Source organism: Haematobia irritans, chromosome 3 (genome assembly GCF_050003625.1).
Source record: "Haematobia irritans isolate KBUSLIRL chromosome 3, ASM5000362v1, whole genome shotgun sequence".
Classification (NCBI taxonomy): Eukaryota; Metazoa; Arthropoda; class Insecta; order Diptera; family Muscidae; genus Haematobia; species Haematobia irritans.
In genome coordinates this window covers 24,761,828-24,779,081 of record NC_134399.1, presented here as the reverse complement: position 1 = coordinate 24,779,081, position 17,254 = coordinate 24,761,828, and the positions used below count along the sequence as shown (strand labels likewise).

Genomic DNA, 17,254 nt, shown 5'->3' with positions numbered 1-17,254 from the left:
GTTTAAAGCCGATAGCTTGTCTTGTTCGGAAGTTAGCGTGATTTTAACAGATGGACTGACATTACTAGATCGTGACAGAATTTCACCGCGACCAGGGTCTGAGACTAATGCGTTACCAATGGAATGTCGCTTAATTCGTACAAAAGATATATTCCAACGTTGTACCGAACTTTTTTATTTAAGTAGAAGAAAAGTCACCAGATTTCTAACCCACGACCCATGAAATTCCAGAGATTCGGAAAATAGGTAAAGTTGTAGGTACTGAAACTTACCTATTAAAGCCATGAGACTGGTAGCGAAATAAATATAAAAAAGTGGATTACTGTTTTTTTTTCATATTTGTTATGGTTTATTTGTATTTCCTCCAATGTAACCTCATGAATATACATACATCCTCATGGATATTTGTCAATAGTACACATGATTGTTGATACATACTAAGCATATCAATTCGATATGAAAGAAAATCTATTACAGTTAAGTTAATTAAAATGAAGTATGTTTTCTCTTTATATTTATATATAGTATTCTGGTTGTTCTATATTTATTTCTGCGAATTATCGGTGGTGGTTTTCTTAGCTACTGTCCCTCCAGTTTTCTTCAGTGTAGGATTTGCCTTGCCCGGTGTTGGTTTATTTGCACCTGCTGTACCAGGTTTAGATGGTGCAACTTTAGTTGTGGGTGTGGCTTTAGCGGGAGTTGCTTTAGCAGGTGTTGCTTTAGCAGTTGGTCCTGACTTGGCCGGTGTTGACTTAGCTGGGGTTTGTACTGCTTTTCCGCCAGTAGCGGGTGCTGTTGATTTTACTGGTGTTGCTTTTGGTGTTTGTGCCGGTTTGGAGGGTTCTGGTTTTGGCTTTGTAACCGCTGGCTTCTCTTCGGTTACTGGTTTGCTTGCTGCTACTTCCTTTTTAACTTCTTCTTTTTTAGTCTTCGGGGTTTCTTTTTCTTGAACCTTTTCCGTCTCCTCTGTGGGCTTCTCTGCTTCAACTTCCTTTTCAATCTTTTCATTTTCTGAGTCATTAGGCTTCTCCTTTTCTTTAACCACCTCTGTAGACTTCTCCTTTTCATTTGTTTCCTCCTTTTCTTTTTTAACAGTTTCTACCATTTCTGTATCTTTGACTTCTTCTTTCTCGTTATCTTTAGCCTTTTCATCTTTAGACTTAGCCTTATCACCTTCCTTATCCTTATCTTTTTCCTTAGATTTATCTTTGTGTTTATCCTTGTGATCCTTCTCAGAATGACCATCTTTGTCCTTGGATTTTTCATCCTTTTCATCTTTTTTCTTTTCATCCTTGTGGGAACTAGAAAATTTGAATTTGTATAGAAAAACATTGTCCATAGAAGAGATCTTCAAAATAAAAATACCTTTCGGATTTTGAGTCCTTATCTTTATCCTTCTCACGTGAGAAATAAGGAGCTACACGTGTATAAATGTAAGACATAGTGGAATTTTGGTCGCGATATTTGCGCTGTTAAAGAAGAATAAGGGTTACCATTTTGTTTTCAAAGAATTTCTGTGATACTTACATTCAAAGAATAAAGGTCCTGATTTGTGTCAGCTAATTTTCTAGTTAGACTCTTTGTGTCAGCTTGTAGATCCTTGATTTTAGTACTAAATTTAGTATGCTCTTTTTGCAAATCAGAGTGCTGCTTCAAGAGCTCATTGTATAGAGTTTCCATATCCGAATAATTCTTTTCAGTGCGTTTGATTTGCTCCATAAGCTTTCCGACATGTATAACAGTTCCGTTATAATTAATTAAATCGGCTAGAAATGGAAGAATAGGTTATTAATAAATCAATTAAAATATATAATGGGGCTGCAATCAACTCTTCCACAATAAAAGCAGTTTGTTGTAAAATTTTCTTTAGAAATAAAATTTTTACAAAATTTTCTTTGGAAATAAAATTTTGACAAAATTTTTAATAGAAATAAAATTTTGACAAAATTTTTAATAGAAATAAAATTTTGACAAAATTTTCTATAGAAATAAAATTTTGAAAAAATTTTCTATAGAAATAAAATTTTGACAAAATTTTCTATAGAAATAAAATTTTGACAAAATTTTCTATAGAAATAAAATTTTGACACGATTTTCTATAGAAATAAAATTTTGACAAAATTTTCTATAGAAATAAAATGTTGACAGAATTTTCTATAGAAATAAAATTTTGACAAAATTTTCTATAGAAATAAAATTTTGACATTTTCTGTAGAAATGAAATTTTGACAAAATTTTCTATAGAAATAAAATTTTGACAAATTTTTCTATAGAAATAAAATTTTGACAAAATTTTCTATAGAAATGAAATTTTGACAAAATTTTCTGTAGAAATGAAATTTTGACAAAATTTTCTATAGAAATAAAATTTTGACAAAATTTTCTATAGAAATAAAATTTTGACAAAATTTTCTATAGAAATAAAATTTTGACAAAATTTTCTATAGAAAAAAAAAATTGAACAAAATTTTCTATATAAATAAAATTTTGGCAACATTTTCTATAGAAACGAAATGTTCTATAGAAACAAAATTTTGACAAAATTTTCTATAGAAACAAAATTTTGACAAAATTTTCTATAGAAATAAAATTTTGACAAAATTTTCTATAGAAATAAAATTTTGACAAAATTTTCTATAGAATTAAAAGTTTGACAAAATTTTCTATAGAAATAAAATTTTGACAAAATTTTCTATAGAAATAAAATTTTGACAAAATTTTCGATAGAAATAAAATTTTTTTTGTTTGTTATTGTTGGCTTCTCTTCAATCGTTATTGTTGTTTTTGATCTCAGCTTAAAGCCATGCATTGACTAAACTACAAGTGTAGCTTAACCAACAACTTTGCCCAAATAAATTTGACAAGCATACTTTTCCTCTGTTGGTTAAGCTACACTTGTAGTTTAGTCAATGCATGGCTTTAAGCTGAGATCAAAAACAACAATAACGATTGAAGAGAAGCCAACAATAACAAACAAAACGAATGAAGATAGAGGAAGCACGCTCAAAAACAAACCCAGCCAACTAAATACAAATCGATGATTTGAGTTTGGCAAAGGAAAAGAGATATGCTTGCAAATTTGTTTAGGCAGTAGCCGACTATTAAACCCTTTTTCGGAAGGTTCAAGTGTATTTCACTTTGGGTTGAGTGAATTACCCGAATTTATTCTGATAATTGGTTGATAGTTTTGCAAGTAGAGGATGCTGATGAGGAATGTGGTAATTCCGAAACAGCTGTACATCCAACCATCTTGCAGTCTATAGGGCTTTGCCCAAATAAATTTGACAAGCATACTTTTCCTCTGTTAGTTAAGCTACACTTGTAGTTTAGTCAATGCATGGCTTTAAGCTGAGATCAAAAACAACAATAACGAAATAAAATTTTGACAAAATTTTCTATAGAAATAAAATTTTGACAAAATTTTCTATAGAAATAAAATTTTTACAAAATTTTCTATAGAAATAAAATTTTGACAAAATTTTCTATAGAAATAAAATTTTGACTAAATTTTCTATAGAAATAAAATTTTGACAAAATTTTCTATAGAAATAAAATTTTCACAAAATTTTCTATAGAAATAAAATCTTGATAAAATCTTCTATAGAAATAAAATTTTGACAAAATTTTCTATAGAAATAACATTTTGACAAAATTTTCTATAGAAATAAAATTTTCTATGGAAATAAAATTTTGAAAAAATATTATACAAAATTTCTAGATGAAATTTTTTCCATTTTTTGGTAGATTTTTTTGGCGGTAGCGGGTTCCCGTTACGGGCTGTAATAAGCTACCGCTTATTACAACAAAAGGGCATTTTAGGAAAAATATTTCATAACTTAAACATAAGCTATTGACCAGAGAACTGCAACCGGTGTTTTTTTTGTATTGCAATCTTATCCACAAAATGTCGGTGGCAGTGAGTAAGACACCAATTACCATGCGATCTTTTACATTGTTACAAATACGAGAATAAAAACACCAATAGTATATAACAATGTTCGTATGCAGTGTCTTGCAATCTTAAACCAATCGACATCGTAACAACGCTCGGAAAACAAAAAACGAGGTTAGCACTTAAGTGTGATTGCACTCAACAAAAAACAATTACTAGCAGTTGGCATTAGCTCAAGAGAATTGAGAGAGTACCAAATAAGAGAATACCAAACTGCTGAGATATGGGTAACCAATTTGTGTGATTGCTTTACTACGGTGTTTTCGAGAACACCGACAGTCGTCGGTTGCATTGGATATTGGTGGTTGCAATTTTTTTTTACCAATTGGTGCTTTAAGATTGCAAATGTTGGTGTTTACTAAATACACTTGTTGGTTGCGGTAGATCGCAGCAGTTCTCTGCTATTGACTGCTTTTATATGATTAGCCATAATTAACCTGTTTGAAGGATTCAATATTTTTTTAATTGGAACTTACATTGATTATTTTCGTCTTCATCAAGTGGTGTTACACCATACGAGAAATGATTTTCTCCAAACACAAATTCATATTTATTATTGCCTACAGCAATATCCTTCAGTTCTTCCACAGGTATATCATCTTTATCCTCAATACTGGGAATTGATTCATCTGTTTGTTCCTTGTCCGTGAGTTTACTATAAATAGAAAAAAAATCAGCATTTTCGTATAATTCAATTAATAACAAAAATGTACCGTGGCTTTACTTACCGATAGTGAATGGATTGTTTGGAAGCTAGTTTACCCAAAACCTTTTTAATTTGTGAACGTGAAAGATTCAAACCCAACACAGCAAATAAATCCTCCAAATCCCTTTCGAATATGTAACCACATCGTGTTGTATCGAAATAAAGGAAAGAAAGTAAAAGATGTGGTTTAACCACTACCATTTTCTTGTCGGCATTGTTAGAGCCAGCATCCTGCTTTTTATCATCCGATGTTGCTTCACGACCATCAACCGTACTCATTCTTCGTTTAGGTGGAGGTTTTTTCTCTGAACCATTTTCCCCGGAATTTTCACGGCCATCAGCTGTACTTAAACGACGTTTACGAGATTTATTGGAAGATTCATCCTCGGTTTTATTCGAAGATTTTTCTTCATTTTCACCATTTGTTTCGGTGGTGGTTTTTTCACTGTCTTGTTTTGCATCGTTCTCTGCATTGTTTTCCGCTGGATGGTCTTTCTCGTTATAGATATAGATTTCTTTGTAAATGTTAAAAGCAAAATCACGCATTAACATCTCATTGAAGAGTTCAGCAAATAGGTAGAGCTAAATAATTAATTATAAAATATTAAAAAAAAAGATGATTCTCAATACTACGAAGTTTAAACAAACCTCAAAGAATCTCTCTTTTGTATCCTCTGGATGATAGTCCAGCAATACAGACAAAGACATAATGGCACAATCAAAATGTCCATCCTTGGCCAATTTATTGGGTTGTACCACAATTTGTGGTGTGGGTGGTAGAGTATATCGACGTTTCAATTGACTCTTTTCCCTTTCGGTAAATTCCTTATCCTGTAAGAGAGATTAAATTAAAATTGGTTTGCAACGAGGTAATTTTTTTTTCGAAATACCTCAGGATGCTTACTAGCATCATATTCATCCAATATGACTATATCACTCAATTCGAAATCAATGGCATCTGCCCAGTCGTCTTTATTAGCATCCTTTTTGTCACTGCTTTTACCTCCTTTTTTAGGTTTGGCAGACGCTTCCTTCTTCCCGCTATTGTTTTGTTGTATTTTTTGCATACGTTCTCTTTTCAGGGCCTTTAACTCTTCGGCTTTCTCAGTATTCAGGGCCTTATTTAAACGGGCCACAACAACATTTCGAACTCCTGTGTGATAAATAGATGCAATACGGATTATTTTCTAATTCTTTTTTGTATCAGATTGGCTACCATACCTCTATGTGACAAATCACGAGCTACAAGCTCATCACGTATTTCTCGTACTTTCATTGTTTTCAAATCCAACATTGAGTAGTGGGTGGGTTCTGGTGTACCATCCTCCTGTAAAACACACACATGATATCTATTAATCGAAATGATCTAGAAGAACTCCAGACAACATCATTTGATGATGATTGAAATAAAACGGAATATTTCAAACCATTTGAAAATAATGATTTGAAAGGGTAACTTCTTTCACTGCCTACTGTTGGTTATTTTCAATAGCAATTTCTACTAAAATTTACTAAGGTGTTTTGTACACAAATGCTACTAGAGCTTAGTTATATAAGCTGAAGAGAATTAAAGTAAATTTTGTCACTGTAAAAGTGAAACGATTGGCAGTGCACGTTTATGAAAATTATGTTAATATTTGATTTTTGAATAGTAGAAAGGACGGACATTTTTTTAAGCGATGAGACTCAATTAGAAATAGCCTAAGGTCTTTAGTCCCCAAAATGAAGACGGAATGGAACTAAGAAAAAGATAAAAACTAGTTTTTGGTCTGGAATCCCTAGGAATTTTACAAATTATAAAAAAAACTTAAACTAGATTCATTTTTGTGACTTTTTCGTTATCAATATCATCACCGTCTTGGTAAGTTACATTTTCGTCTAGAGCATCGGCGGCGGCATTATCTTCGTTTTCATCCATATCCTCGTCAGCCTCAGCCTCTGCCGAATTGTCCATGTCCATTTGCTCGGACTCTTCGGCATTCTCAGGATCTTCATTGGCGGCATTGTTTTCATCCTCTTCGTTGTTTTCATCGTTTTCCTCTTGTTTTGCATCTTCAGCATCATCGTTGTCATTTTGTTCACCATCACCATCAGCCTCAGCTTTGTTGTCGGTCTCGTTATTTGTTGAATCATTGTTGTCGTCTGCTGTGGCAGCCGAAGCCAAAGCTTTAGCTTGGGCAGCTCTACGGGCGATAATATTTTCCGATGTTGCCGTATACAAAGCACTCAAAGTCTCATACTCGGTCTGGGTCGGCATACAAGAGTGAACATCAGGAATGAAAAAAACGACAGTTTCTACACGTGGAGGGCCATCTTTTTCCATGTTTTTGTACTCGGTACGATGATAGTAGAGTTCCACAAAACGATACCTAATCAATGTCGCAGGGGTTTTCAGAAATATTTTTTTGGTGAAGAAACAAACAACGTTGACCAGCAAACATGCACCATACACACACACACCACAGCCATCATCCAGAGATCCATCAACCATTGAGAAGTTCATGGCAAAGAAGAATAACCCAGCAAAGGAATTCAAAGGAACGAAGAAAATATACAGATTGCGGCCACAGCATTTGTCCATTTGTAGTCCCCATATCCAAGCAAGCCATTGATCAATCGATTTGTATGAGCAGAAAATATCCAAACAATTGTGTATCACCAGAATTTTTGCGTGCAAACCATGATGAAATAGTAGTAGTCGTAGTAGTAGGGTGTTACCAAGCAAGCAGTGCGTTTCATTGTTGTATTATGAAATGCCGATGAAATTGGTATTGGATTTTTGTTTTATTTTGGTTTATTTTATTTAGAGTTTTGGTACAAATTTGTCGCGTAAATAAACATGGAAAAAGAAAGAAAAAAATCATAAGGAATGTGGAACAACACTAGGCATAATGCTGTAATTCCATGCATTTTTTTTTTGTGGAAAACAGCATTTTATAAAAAAATTTTAAACAAAGATTTCTTTTTTTTTTTTTGATACAGTGCTTAGCATAAATTCGCTGGAAAAAGAAGTGGAGTTGATTATTTTTTGTGAAAACAAAACATACACACACACAACACAGAAAATAATATCGAAATTATAAACTTCTTAATAACTAAAATCAATTTCTAATTGAAATTGAGCATTAGTTTCGTTTGTTTTTAGCAGAGTTATTTTTTGAGTAATTTTCATGTCGTTTCCTATTGAAATTGAGAGAAAATAACAATTAACTTTGATTTCGCACTGTCGATGGAGCACAATAAATTTTGTGGTCCATTTTAAAATAGATGGCATGCGTCATGGTCATATGGGGTCCGGTATTTAAAATGTGGCAGAGAAAATTGGGATACTATGTAGAGACAAAGGGAGCCACCGTGGTGCAATGGTTAGCATGCCCGCCTTGCATACAAAAGGTTTTTCAGCGGTGGAGTATCCCACCTCAGTAATGCTGGTGACATTTCTGAGGGTTTCAAAGCTTCTCTGAGTGGTTTCACTGCAATGTGGAACGCCGTTCGGACTCGGCTATAAATAGGCGTCCCTTGTCATTGAGCTTAACATAGAATCGGGCATCACTCAGTGATGAGAGAGAAGTTCACCACTGTGGTATCACAATGGACGGTATAGTCTAAGTGAGCCTGAAATATCGGGCTGCCACTATACCTAACCTAACCTAAGGTTGCTGTCTTTCACAAAGGAACCAAAAATTCTCTACAAAAGAGCTTAGGAAGAGGGGGAGCTCTGTTTTCATTTTGAGATGTGCCAGAAGTGAACAACTCTGTTCAGGAGATCCTGAAGGTATCATTGATGTTATTTTATGATAAAAATAGGGATGATTTACTATAAATTTTGGTGAAATTTTGACAGTAATATCGCATTGACAAAAATTTTAAAAATGGCTGAATAGTGTTCTGAAACGGGAATTGCACTATACACTCCAACTTTTAACCATTCTGAAAATTGCGCATCATATGAATTCGTACAAAATTCCTACACTCTATGGTGGAAGAGGAGGACCAGGAAAGTAAAAGTATTTAAAATGTGACAGAAAATTGGAATACTATTTAGGAACAATGACTGTTGTCTTTCATAATAGAACCATACAAGCTACTAATGCTCTAAAGAAACAGTACCGAACAAAATTGACTTGGCAAAGCAAGAGTTTATGCACTTTTATCAACGTGGCGAAGTTCTTTTTTGTGCAGCTTTTATATATATGGTAGTCTTTGCACATGACAAAAATCATGTATAGCATTGGAGCTATAGCGTCATCAGATATCGGCCACATATAGCCTATTATTGGATAGCTCTTATCTGGGAAACCAAATTCAATTTCTATAGAACATTTTGTCAAAATTTTATTTCTATAGAAAATTTTAACAAAATATTATTTCTACAGAAAATTTTAACAAAATATTATTTCTATAGAAAATTTTGTCAAAATTTTATTTCTTAGAAAATTTTGTCAAAATTTTATTTCTATATATAATTTTGTCAAAATTTTATTTCTATAGAAAATTTTGTCAAAATTTTATTTCTATAGAAAATTTTGTCAAAATTTTATTTCTATAGAAAATTTTGTCAAAATTTTATTTCTATAGAAAATTTTAACAAAATTTTATTTCTACAGAAAATTTTGTCAATATTTTATTTCTATAGAAACCCAGCAAAAACTAGGTAACCACATCTCATTACAATTGACATTACCAGGAGTAAAGCTGTCATTACACGTTGCATTACATTGCGGCGAGTTATAATGACTAACTTGTAATGACAAAAATAAATACTTCTCGGTAATTTTCGAATTGTTATTCTCAAATTTTTAGGCAGTTGTAGTTTATATAATTATTCACATAATCGAGCACTTACATAAAAAAATCAAAAAGAATATGTAATGTAACGGTAATTCTGAAGATTTTTCCGTTAAGAATTTTTTATCACAAAGATTTCATAATAATTGTGTTTAATGACATTATCATATTATGTTTTAAATAAATGCTTTCTTATACCTCATTGACATTACACTTCCAAAATGCGCATAAACTAAATTTCAAATGCCATTTGCCTTATAAAAAAGAGACTTAAAATCCAGTTTTAGTAGATTTCGAACCTTATGTGAATTGGCTATTGGATATATTATAACGTAATTCACGAATCCAACTCCCTTACACAACGTACATTTATTTCTATTTTAAGTGTGAAATTAATTTGAGTGTAATCTTATTTAGATTATTTATTAGACTTTTTCTTTATTTATACAATATTCGTTTCTATTCAAGTAGTTCTCCTATTACAGCACCACTCGCCATATTTTGATCCATTGTAATCGGCGATAGAAATCAATATTTTCGAGATTTGGTTGCCTGAGACAATAAGTGGCTATTTTGCAAGCTTTGGTGTATCTACGAATAAGTCATTACATATTAGGTGATTATATGCTTTAAATGCACTACTTATTTTATGGCCGAAAGTATGCCTGGGGAGAAGTACTTTCCTCCTAGGACATGCGTATGTAAATGTAATCCGAAGCGATGCCAATTAATAAGTGGTTATTAATTTTTATATAGGCTTACCTACAAGATTACCGGGTAATGAGAGTTTTTGCTGGGAAATTTTATTTCTATAGAAAATTTCGTTTCTATAGAAAATTTTAACAAAATTTTATTTCTAGGGAAAATTTTGTCAAAATTTTATTTCTATAGAAAATTTTGTCAAAATTTTATTTCTATAGAAAATTTTGTCAAAATTTTATTTCTAAGAAAATTTTGTCAAAATTTTATTTCTATAGAAAATTTTGTCAAAATTTTATTTCTATAGAAAATTTTGTCCAAACTTTATTTCTATAGAAAATTTTGTCCAAACTTTCTTTCTATAGAAAATTTTGTTAAAATTTTATTTCTATAGACAATTTTGTCACAATTTTATTTCTGTAGAAAATTTTGTCAAAATTTTATTTCTTAGAAAATTTTGTCAAAATTTTATTTCTATAGAAAATTTTATTTCAATAGATCATTTTACAGGATCAGATTGCATTACAAGATATTGGGAAAGTGCAATTATCATAGCAAAAGTTTGTCTTATTGGGCATTCACTTCTGCGGGATTTAAAAATTAAGATTACTTCCAAGAATTTTTCTGAATAAAAATATTTTTCTTAGCAATGCATTTTTAGAAAATTTAGTTTCTATAGAAAATTTTAACAAAATTTTATTTCTAGGAAATAAAAAAAAAAAAAAAATTTTGTCAAAATTTTATTTCTACCCGTGTAAAAATTGGAGGATCCAATCCTATCTAATAATATCAAATTGGATCTGTTCAAATATTGGTTCAGACATAATTAGATATGCACAGATAAGCTATATATGGTGCTAGATCTGGTTAGATATAATTGCAGATCTCATCATATATAGTATAATATCTAATTATATCTGGCATATCTAATAATATATGCTTGGATAGGACCATATATAGCACTATATCTAATAATATATGGTAGATATAACATCATATCTGACTATATATGGGGTTAAATACGGTCCAAAATATAATAAAAAAAATCATGAACAAGTTAAAAAGATTTTTGAAATACACGTCTAAACCTCAATGTCATTATGTCAAATGTCAACGCCGTCAGGGGCATCACTTCTAAACAAATTTAACGCCAGACTAGTTGAGAAAATTAAGAAATTTAATATAATTGTTTTAAATGTGTTCCTTTGATAAAGTGTATATCGTTTCCTTTATTGCGGAGATTATGTAGGTAAGTAGATTGTATTTGTTATTTCCTTTGTAGTCATTTTCATATTGTTTTACTATTTTCTAGATTTGGAAAAAAAGGAAACCTCAGTGGTGTACTGTTTAACATGCTCGCCTTGCATTCAAAAGGTCACGGGTTCAATCCCAGATCCGACCAACACCAAAAATTATTTCGGCGGCGGATTATCTCCTCGCAGTAATGTTGGTGACATTTCTGCTTCAAAGATTCTCTAAGTTGTTTCAGCGCAACGTGAAATGCCGATAGGACTCGATTATAACAAGGAGTTCCCATGTTATTGAGCTAATTATTGAATCGAGCAGCAGTCAGTGATAAGTGAGATGTTGATCACTGTGATGTCATGATGGTCTGAATAGTATGTATGAGCCTAAAATAACAGCCTATCGCTATACCTAACCTAATTCCGAATACACTTTAAATGTGAGTATTAAAAGCAACATAAAATTATATGGCAATTTTTATTGCAACTTAAAGAAGAATGATGATCCAAAACAATACTAATACTTGCTTACATAGTTAAATATATTCCCATATTTGTTTATTCCTATATTTGTTTAATAATTGTTTTTTTACTTAATTTCATTGCAGATTGCCTTAACGCTGTAATACTTTAGTCGCGTTTCTAAGTCCAAAGCAGAAGAAACAAACGAAAAAACCCTTGGACAACACTCTAACTCAACTGTCAATACTCTTAAATAGCTTTGATGGATCAATTTAAATTAAACATATTTATTATGCACATACTTTTTGTCTGTATTATTAAATAAAACAATTGATCTCATTTTATATACAAATTATGGGCTTTTATGTGTTGAAAGATCTCGAAAGATACAATTGTATCAAATAATATACAATTATATCAAATTAGATCTGATTAGATGTGTCTCATTTTTGAGATCTGATCAGATCCAATTTCATAGTATTTAGATCTGACCAGATATAACCATTTTTCGGATTTGCTCAGATCTGACCATATCTTGGCTCAGATCTAACCATATCAAATCAGATCCCACAATTTTTACACGGGTAGGGAAAATTTTGTCAAAATTTTATTTCTATAGAAAATTTTGTCAAAATTTTATTTCTATAGAAAATTTTGTCCAAACTTTATTTCTATAGAAAATTTTGTCCAAACTTTATTTCTATAGAAAATTTTGTCAAAATTTTATTTCTATAGAAAATTTTGTCCAAACTTTATTTCTATAGAAAATTTTGTCCAAACTTTATTTCTATAGAAAATTTTGTTAAAATTTTATTTCTATAGAAAATTTTGTCAAAATTTTATTTCTATAGAAAATTTTGTCAAAATTTTATTTCTATAGAAAATTTTGTCAAAATTTTATTTCTATAGAAAATTTTGTCAAAATTTTATTTCTATAGAAAATTTTGTCAAAATTTTATTTCTATAGAAAATTTTGTCAAAATTTTATTTCTATAGAAAATTTTGTCAAAATTTTATTTCTATAGAAAATTTTGTCAAAATTTTATTTCTATAGAAAATTTTGTCAAAAGTTTATTTCTATAGAAAATTTTGTCAAAATTTTATTTCTATGGAAAATTTTGTCCAAACTTTATTTCTATAGAAAATTTTGTCCAAACTTTATTTCTATAGAAAATTTTGTTAAAATTTTATTTCTATAGACAATTTTGTCACAATTTTATTTCTATAGAAAATTTTGTCAAAATTTTATTTCTTAGAAAATTTTGTCAAAATTTTATTTCTTTAGAAAATTTTATTTCAATAGATCATTTTACAGGATCAGATTGCATTGCAAGATATTGGGAAAGTGCAATTATCATAGCAAAAGTTTGTCTTATTGGGCATTCACTTCTGCGGGATTTAAAAATTAAGATTACTTCCAAGAATTTTTCTGAATAAAAATATTTCTCTTAGCAATGCATTTTAAGCAAATCCATCGATTTGAAGGTTAATTAACAAATTATCGATTAGGTTGGTTTGAATTTGCCCATGTTTCTCTTCCTTTAAAAAGGAATTTGAAGATTTATTTTACATCACACATCCACCCACATATCACCACCACATACCCATCACATTTCGATATAATAATAATAATTTTATGCAGTGCTACTATGAGTAAATTGGGACTTTATCTCAATTTCAAACTAAGGGTCCTTTACATTGACTCGAATTGATCTTAAGATATTTTTAATGCAAAGACGTCCATTAAACGTTATTGTTTTTTTGCTTCGACTGTGTTTGTGCGATAGGCAAACATGTGAATTCCTCAAATTTTTTTCTTCTAATTTACTCGCATTTCTATGAATTTTTTCTATCATTCCAAATACATTTGCTGTCGTTACAACACCAATTATAATACATACCATTGGGTACAATTGGACAAATCAATGCCCGTTAGAGCCCTGCATGTACGTATTGCAGTTCGTATTAACACTGATGGGTCTGTATCGGGATTCTCACCATCCAATGAGGGTGACCAAGGTCCACCAATGGCCATGGGTTCATTACGACCTTTGGTGCCTACCAAAAACTTTACAAGTCGTGAGGGATGTGTAGGCTGTCGGTCAAGATCATCGTTATTATCAAAACAATTCTTATAAAAGTCTGCTATTGGTGGCAGGGACATTAGCATAACTTTAGCCGAATATACATAATCAGCGTCATCTGGCTCCAAGTCATCCAGTTTTTGTTCAAATGGAGATTCCAAACCCTTGTCCATGATATGGAATTGACAAGGACGTCGCAGTGAGAAAGGATTATCGGGTGTAAAGGTTTCAGTCCATTTCATGTTGGCATGGAAAAAGTCTGATGGAATGTATAATGAAGTATAACGATTTTTCAACTCTTGAACGTCGGCAGATTTCCTGAAAAAAATAGAATTAACAAAAATTATATTTAAAAACAGCATTCTTAGTGATTTAAAAGGGCTGGAGTCTTTTCCATTACAATGGCAGAGGTCATAAATGTATATGATTCAAAGAAAACAAGAAACTTTATTCAAAATAAAATGGTAATGGAATTCCTTTTTTAACGTTTAGCCATCCTATCGTGCGGAAATTAAAGGCTTATGGCAATCAGCGTTTCCAATTTCTTTCTGAAAAGTGGTTTGGCCATTATTTTGAAAACATCATCCAATGATCATGGCATTGCAAATATTTTCCAAAACAAAATAAGCAAACAAAAATGACCATAAATATTTTTATTTTGTATTTTATTTTGTTTAGGGGCAATAATTGCAATAATCATGAGATATTCTCCATTGGAATATGAAACCAAAGCTATTATATACGATTTAAGCACCCTTCACACACGTATTCGAATGCTTAAAAATTTACGAATTTGCATAACCCACTGAAGACTCAATTTATAGGTTATGTTCTCCAATCAAAGTTCAACTAGAAAAGCTCTTAAAAGACCTATACTTACAGGCACAACAATGTTTTCGGTATTTGTACCATATAACGGCGTATGGCACGAGCTCTTCGATTTTTAGGCACCACAGGTTCACGTGGTTTCTCTCGCTCCTTTTCCTTTTCTTTATCTTTGCCTTTTTCACGTTCACGTTCTCTCTCGCGTTGTTCCCGCTCACGGTCACGATGTGAGTCACGATCATTGCGATCCCTATCCAGTAGATCGCGGTCTTTTCTAGATTCTCGTTCTCTGTCACGATCACTTCGTAGTGAAGCAGCACCAGTACGTCCTGCAGAGTTATTACGATCTCGACTACGATCATGATCTTCACGTCGTCGTTTCCATTCAAGTTCATCCTGTAGGCAGAAGACAAATATGAAATAACAAACATTCTGCATTATTTTCCAATAGACTTACATCTTCCCTATCTCTGGACCGATGAAGTCTATCCCTCTCACGATCTCTGTCGCGGCGATCCCGATCATGTCTATCACCACGCAGTGGCGGCGATAAACCTCGTTTGGGTGAAGGATATCTCAGCATATCATTACGTGAATAATCCATACCTGTAGGTATGGGGCTACCAAAGGAACCCCTACCCGTATTCATCATGGGTGCTTGGGGTTTAGATTGCATCATTTGTATGCGTGTTGCGTTCCACTTAAATTGACCAGTGCTTGAATAAGTAGATTCGAAAATAACTCTATCGCCCAGTTTTGGTTCTGGTCCTTTACAAACATTGCGGTAAAAGAATACCTCGTTGTTCACCAAGCCACAATCATTATTAATCTTTGTCACAGTTCCAATAGAGTTATATTGAGCCAATCCTCCGCCCCCGCCATTTCCACCTCCTACACCACCCATATTTCCACCTTGGAAGGCAACTGGATTCAATCCAGGTCTCATCGGATAGGATACCGACGATCCTCCTCCGCCGCCACCCGAATTGGGATACATACCGCCACCACCACCACCACCAGAATTCGGATACATACCACCATCTTGAAAAGCAGCCATATTATTTTGTTGCGGCGTTTGCATAAATTGCATTTGCTGTCCCATCATATTGTTTCGTTGCCATGGTTGACCGCCTCCAAATGACATGTTTCTATCAATGTGTTGGATATTCTCTTTCTTAATGCAAGTATTTTAATAGGGAAGAAAAGTGAATCTTGCCCTTTTCCTGCAAATTAAATATTTTTCTCCGAGCAAGAATGTGATAAATGCCGGATTTTTCGCAGAATGGATAGATGATACAATGCTGGCAACATATGCAGTTGATTGAAATGAGATATAGCGGCCTAAATAAAAACGTCCACGCGGTGATAGTTGAATACAACCCTAAGGGCCATAGCGGAAATTTCGTTGCGTGCCAATAACACAGTTTTGCCATGTATTTCTTATGGGTGCAAAATCTAAACAATCGATAATAATATCTCACTGAATTATAGTTAGCAAATATGTAGCAATGCATTTCTAATGGGTAGCGGAAATTTCCAATGTATCACTTATGGAAATGGAAATTTTTGCAAGAGCTTGTGTTTTAAATGTTTACCTTACTTGCCTTTATAAAACGTCACTGTCTACACGATTTGGCGTACCCTACCTTATTTTAATATAAGGCAATCTTATAATGGGTGATTTTTAAAGATCTATAGGAAAATTAAAAAAATAAAACATAAAATTCAGAAATGTTCATGAAATCTTCATTTGAAGATTTCCATTTCATCCTCATCGCTACCACAGACTCGTAAGTGACACTCCAACAATCGCCAACTGTGATAGTATTTTGCCATCACTATTGTTACAAGAACCATTTTATATTTTGTAAAACACCAAACACAACTAGCTTCTTATAATTTATTTAAATAAAAATGATAATGAAGTGCTGAAAACATAGTTATTTCGTTTAAAATTGTGAAAGGTATATTGGTGAACAATTTTTGACTTTCCAAATGGAATAAAGTGATAGTTTTTCAAATATTTTTCCAGACACGCTGCCTCCATTGGGAATAAAAGCACTGGCTGATAGACGCTACAACATGTACCCTGCCAACATTTTTTGTATTTGGGGGCGCTTCTGAGAATCCCCACTACGTCGAAAACAATCATATACGACATCAAAAACTCGTCGGAAAAGCGCAGTCACTATTGAGAAGTTGTACCACGCCAAGTTACTACGAAAAAGTTTCTAATCAGTGCAATTATTAGGTGCCTATTTAGATCAATTTCGAAGGACGCCAATAAGAACCCCTGCAAACTATCAGAAAAAGTGGATTTTAAGGAGAAGAATCATTGTGGTCAAGAAAACACGATTATGTAGATGTTTATTGATTTTATTAAACATTTATAATTTCTTATAAATATAACATTTTTCGGTTTATCTCATCACATTTAACATAATTTTTTGCATTAATAAAATAATGATGTTGAGTTTTAAGTAGCAAGTTACAT

The 17,254-nt window shown here is 32.2% G+C and overlaps 1 protein-coding gene across 1 annotated transcript; it reads right to left on the bottom strand.

The window, feature by feature from the left end:
• Positions 1–319: 319 nt before the first annotated feature.
• Positions 320–16,051, bottom strand: LOC142229598 (cell division cycle and apoptosis regulator protein 1-like). Its single transcript, XM_075300168.1, has 12 exons — positions 15,218–16,051; positions 14,816–15,156; positions 13,753–14,253; positions 6,529–7,027; positions 5,880–5,985; positions 5,549–5,811; positions 5,307–5,489; positions 4,681–5,240; positions 4,429–4,607; positions 1,528–1,766; positions 1,366–1,469; positions 320–1,301 (listed from the first exon to the last, which is right to left on the bottom strand). The coding sequence occupies exons 1-12, from the start codon at positions 15,902–15,904 to the stop codon at positions 545–547; spliced, it is 4,419 nt and encodes a 1,472-aa protein (XP_075156283.1). The 5' UTR covers positions 15,905–16,051; the 3' UTR covers positions 320–544.
• Between the last annotated feature and the right edge of the window lie 1,203 nt (positions 16,052–17,254).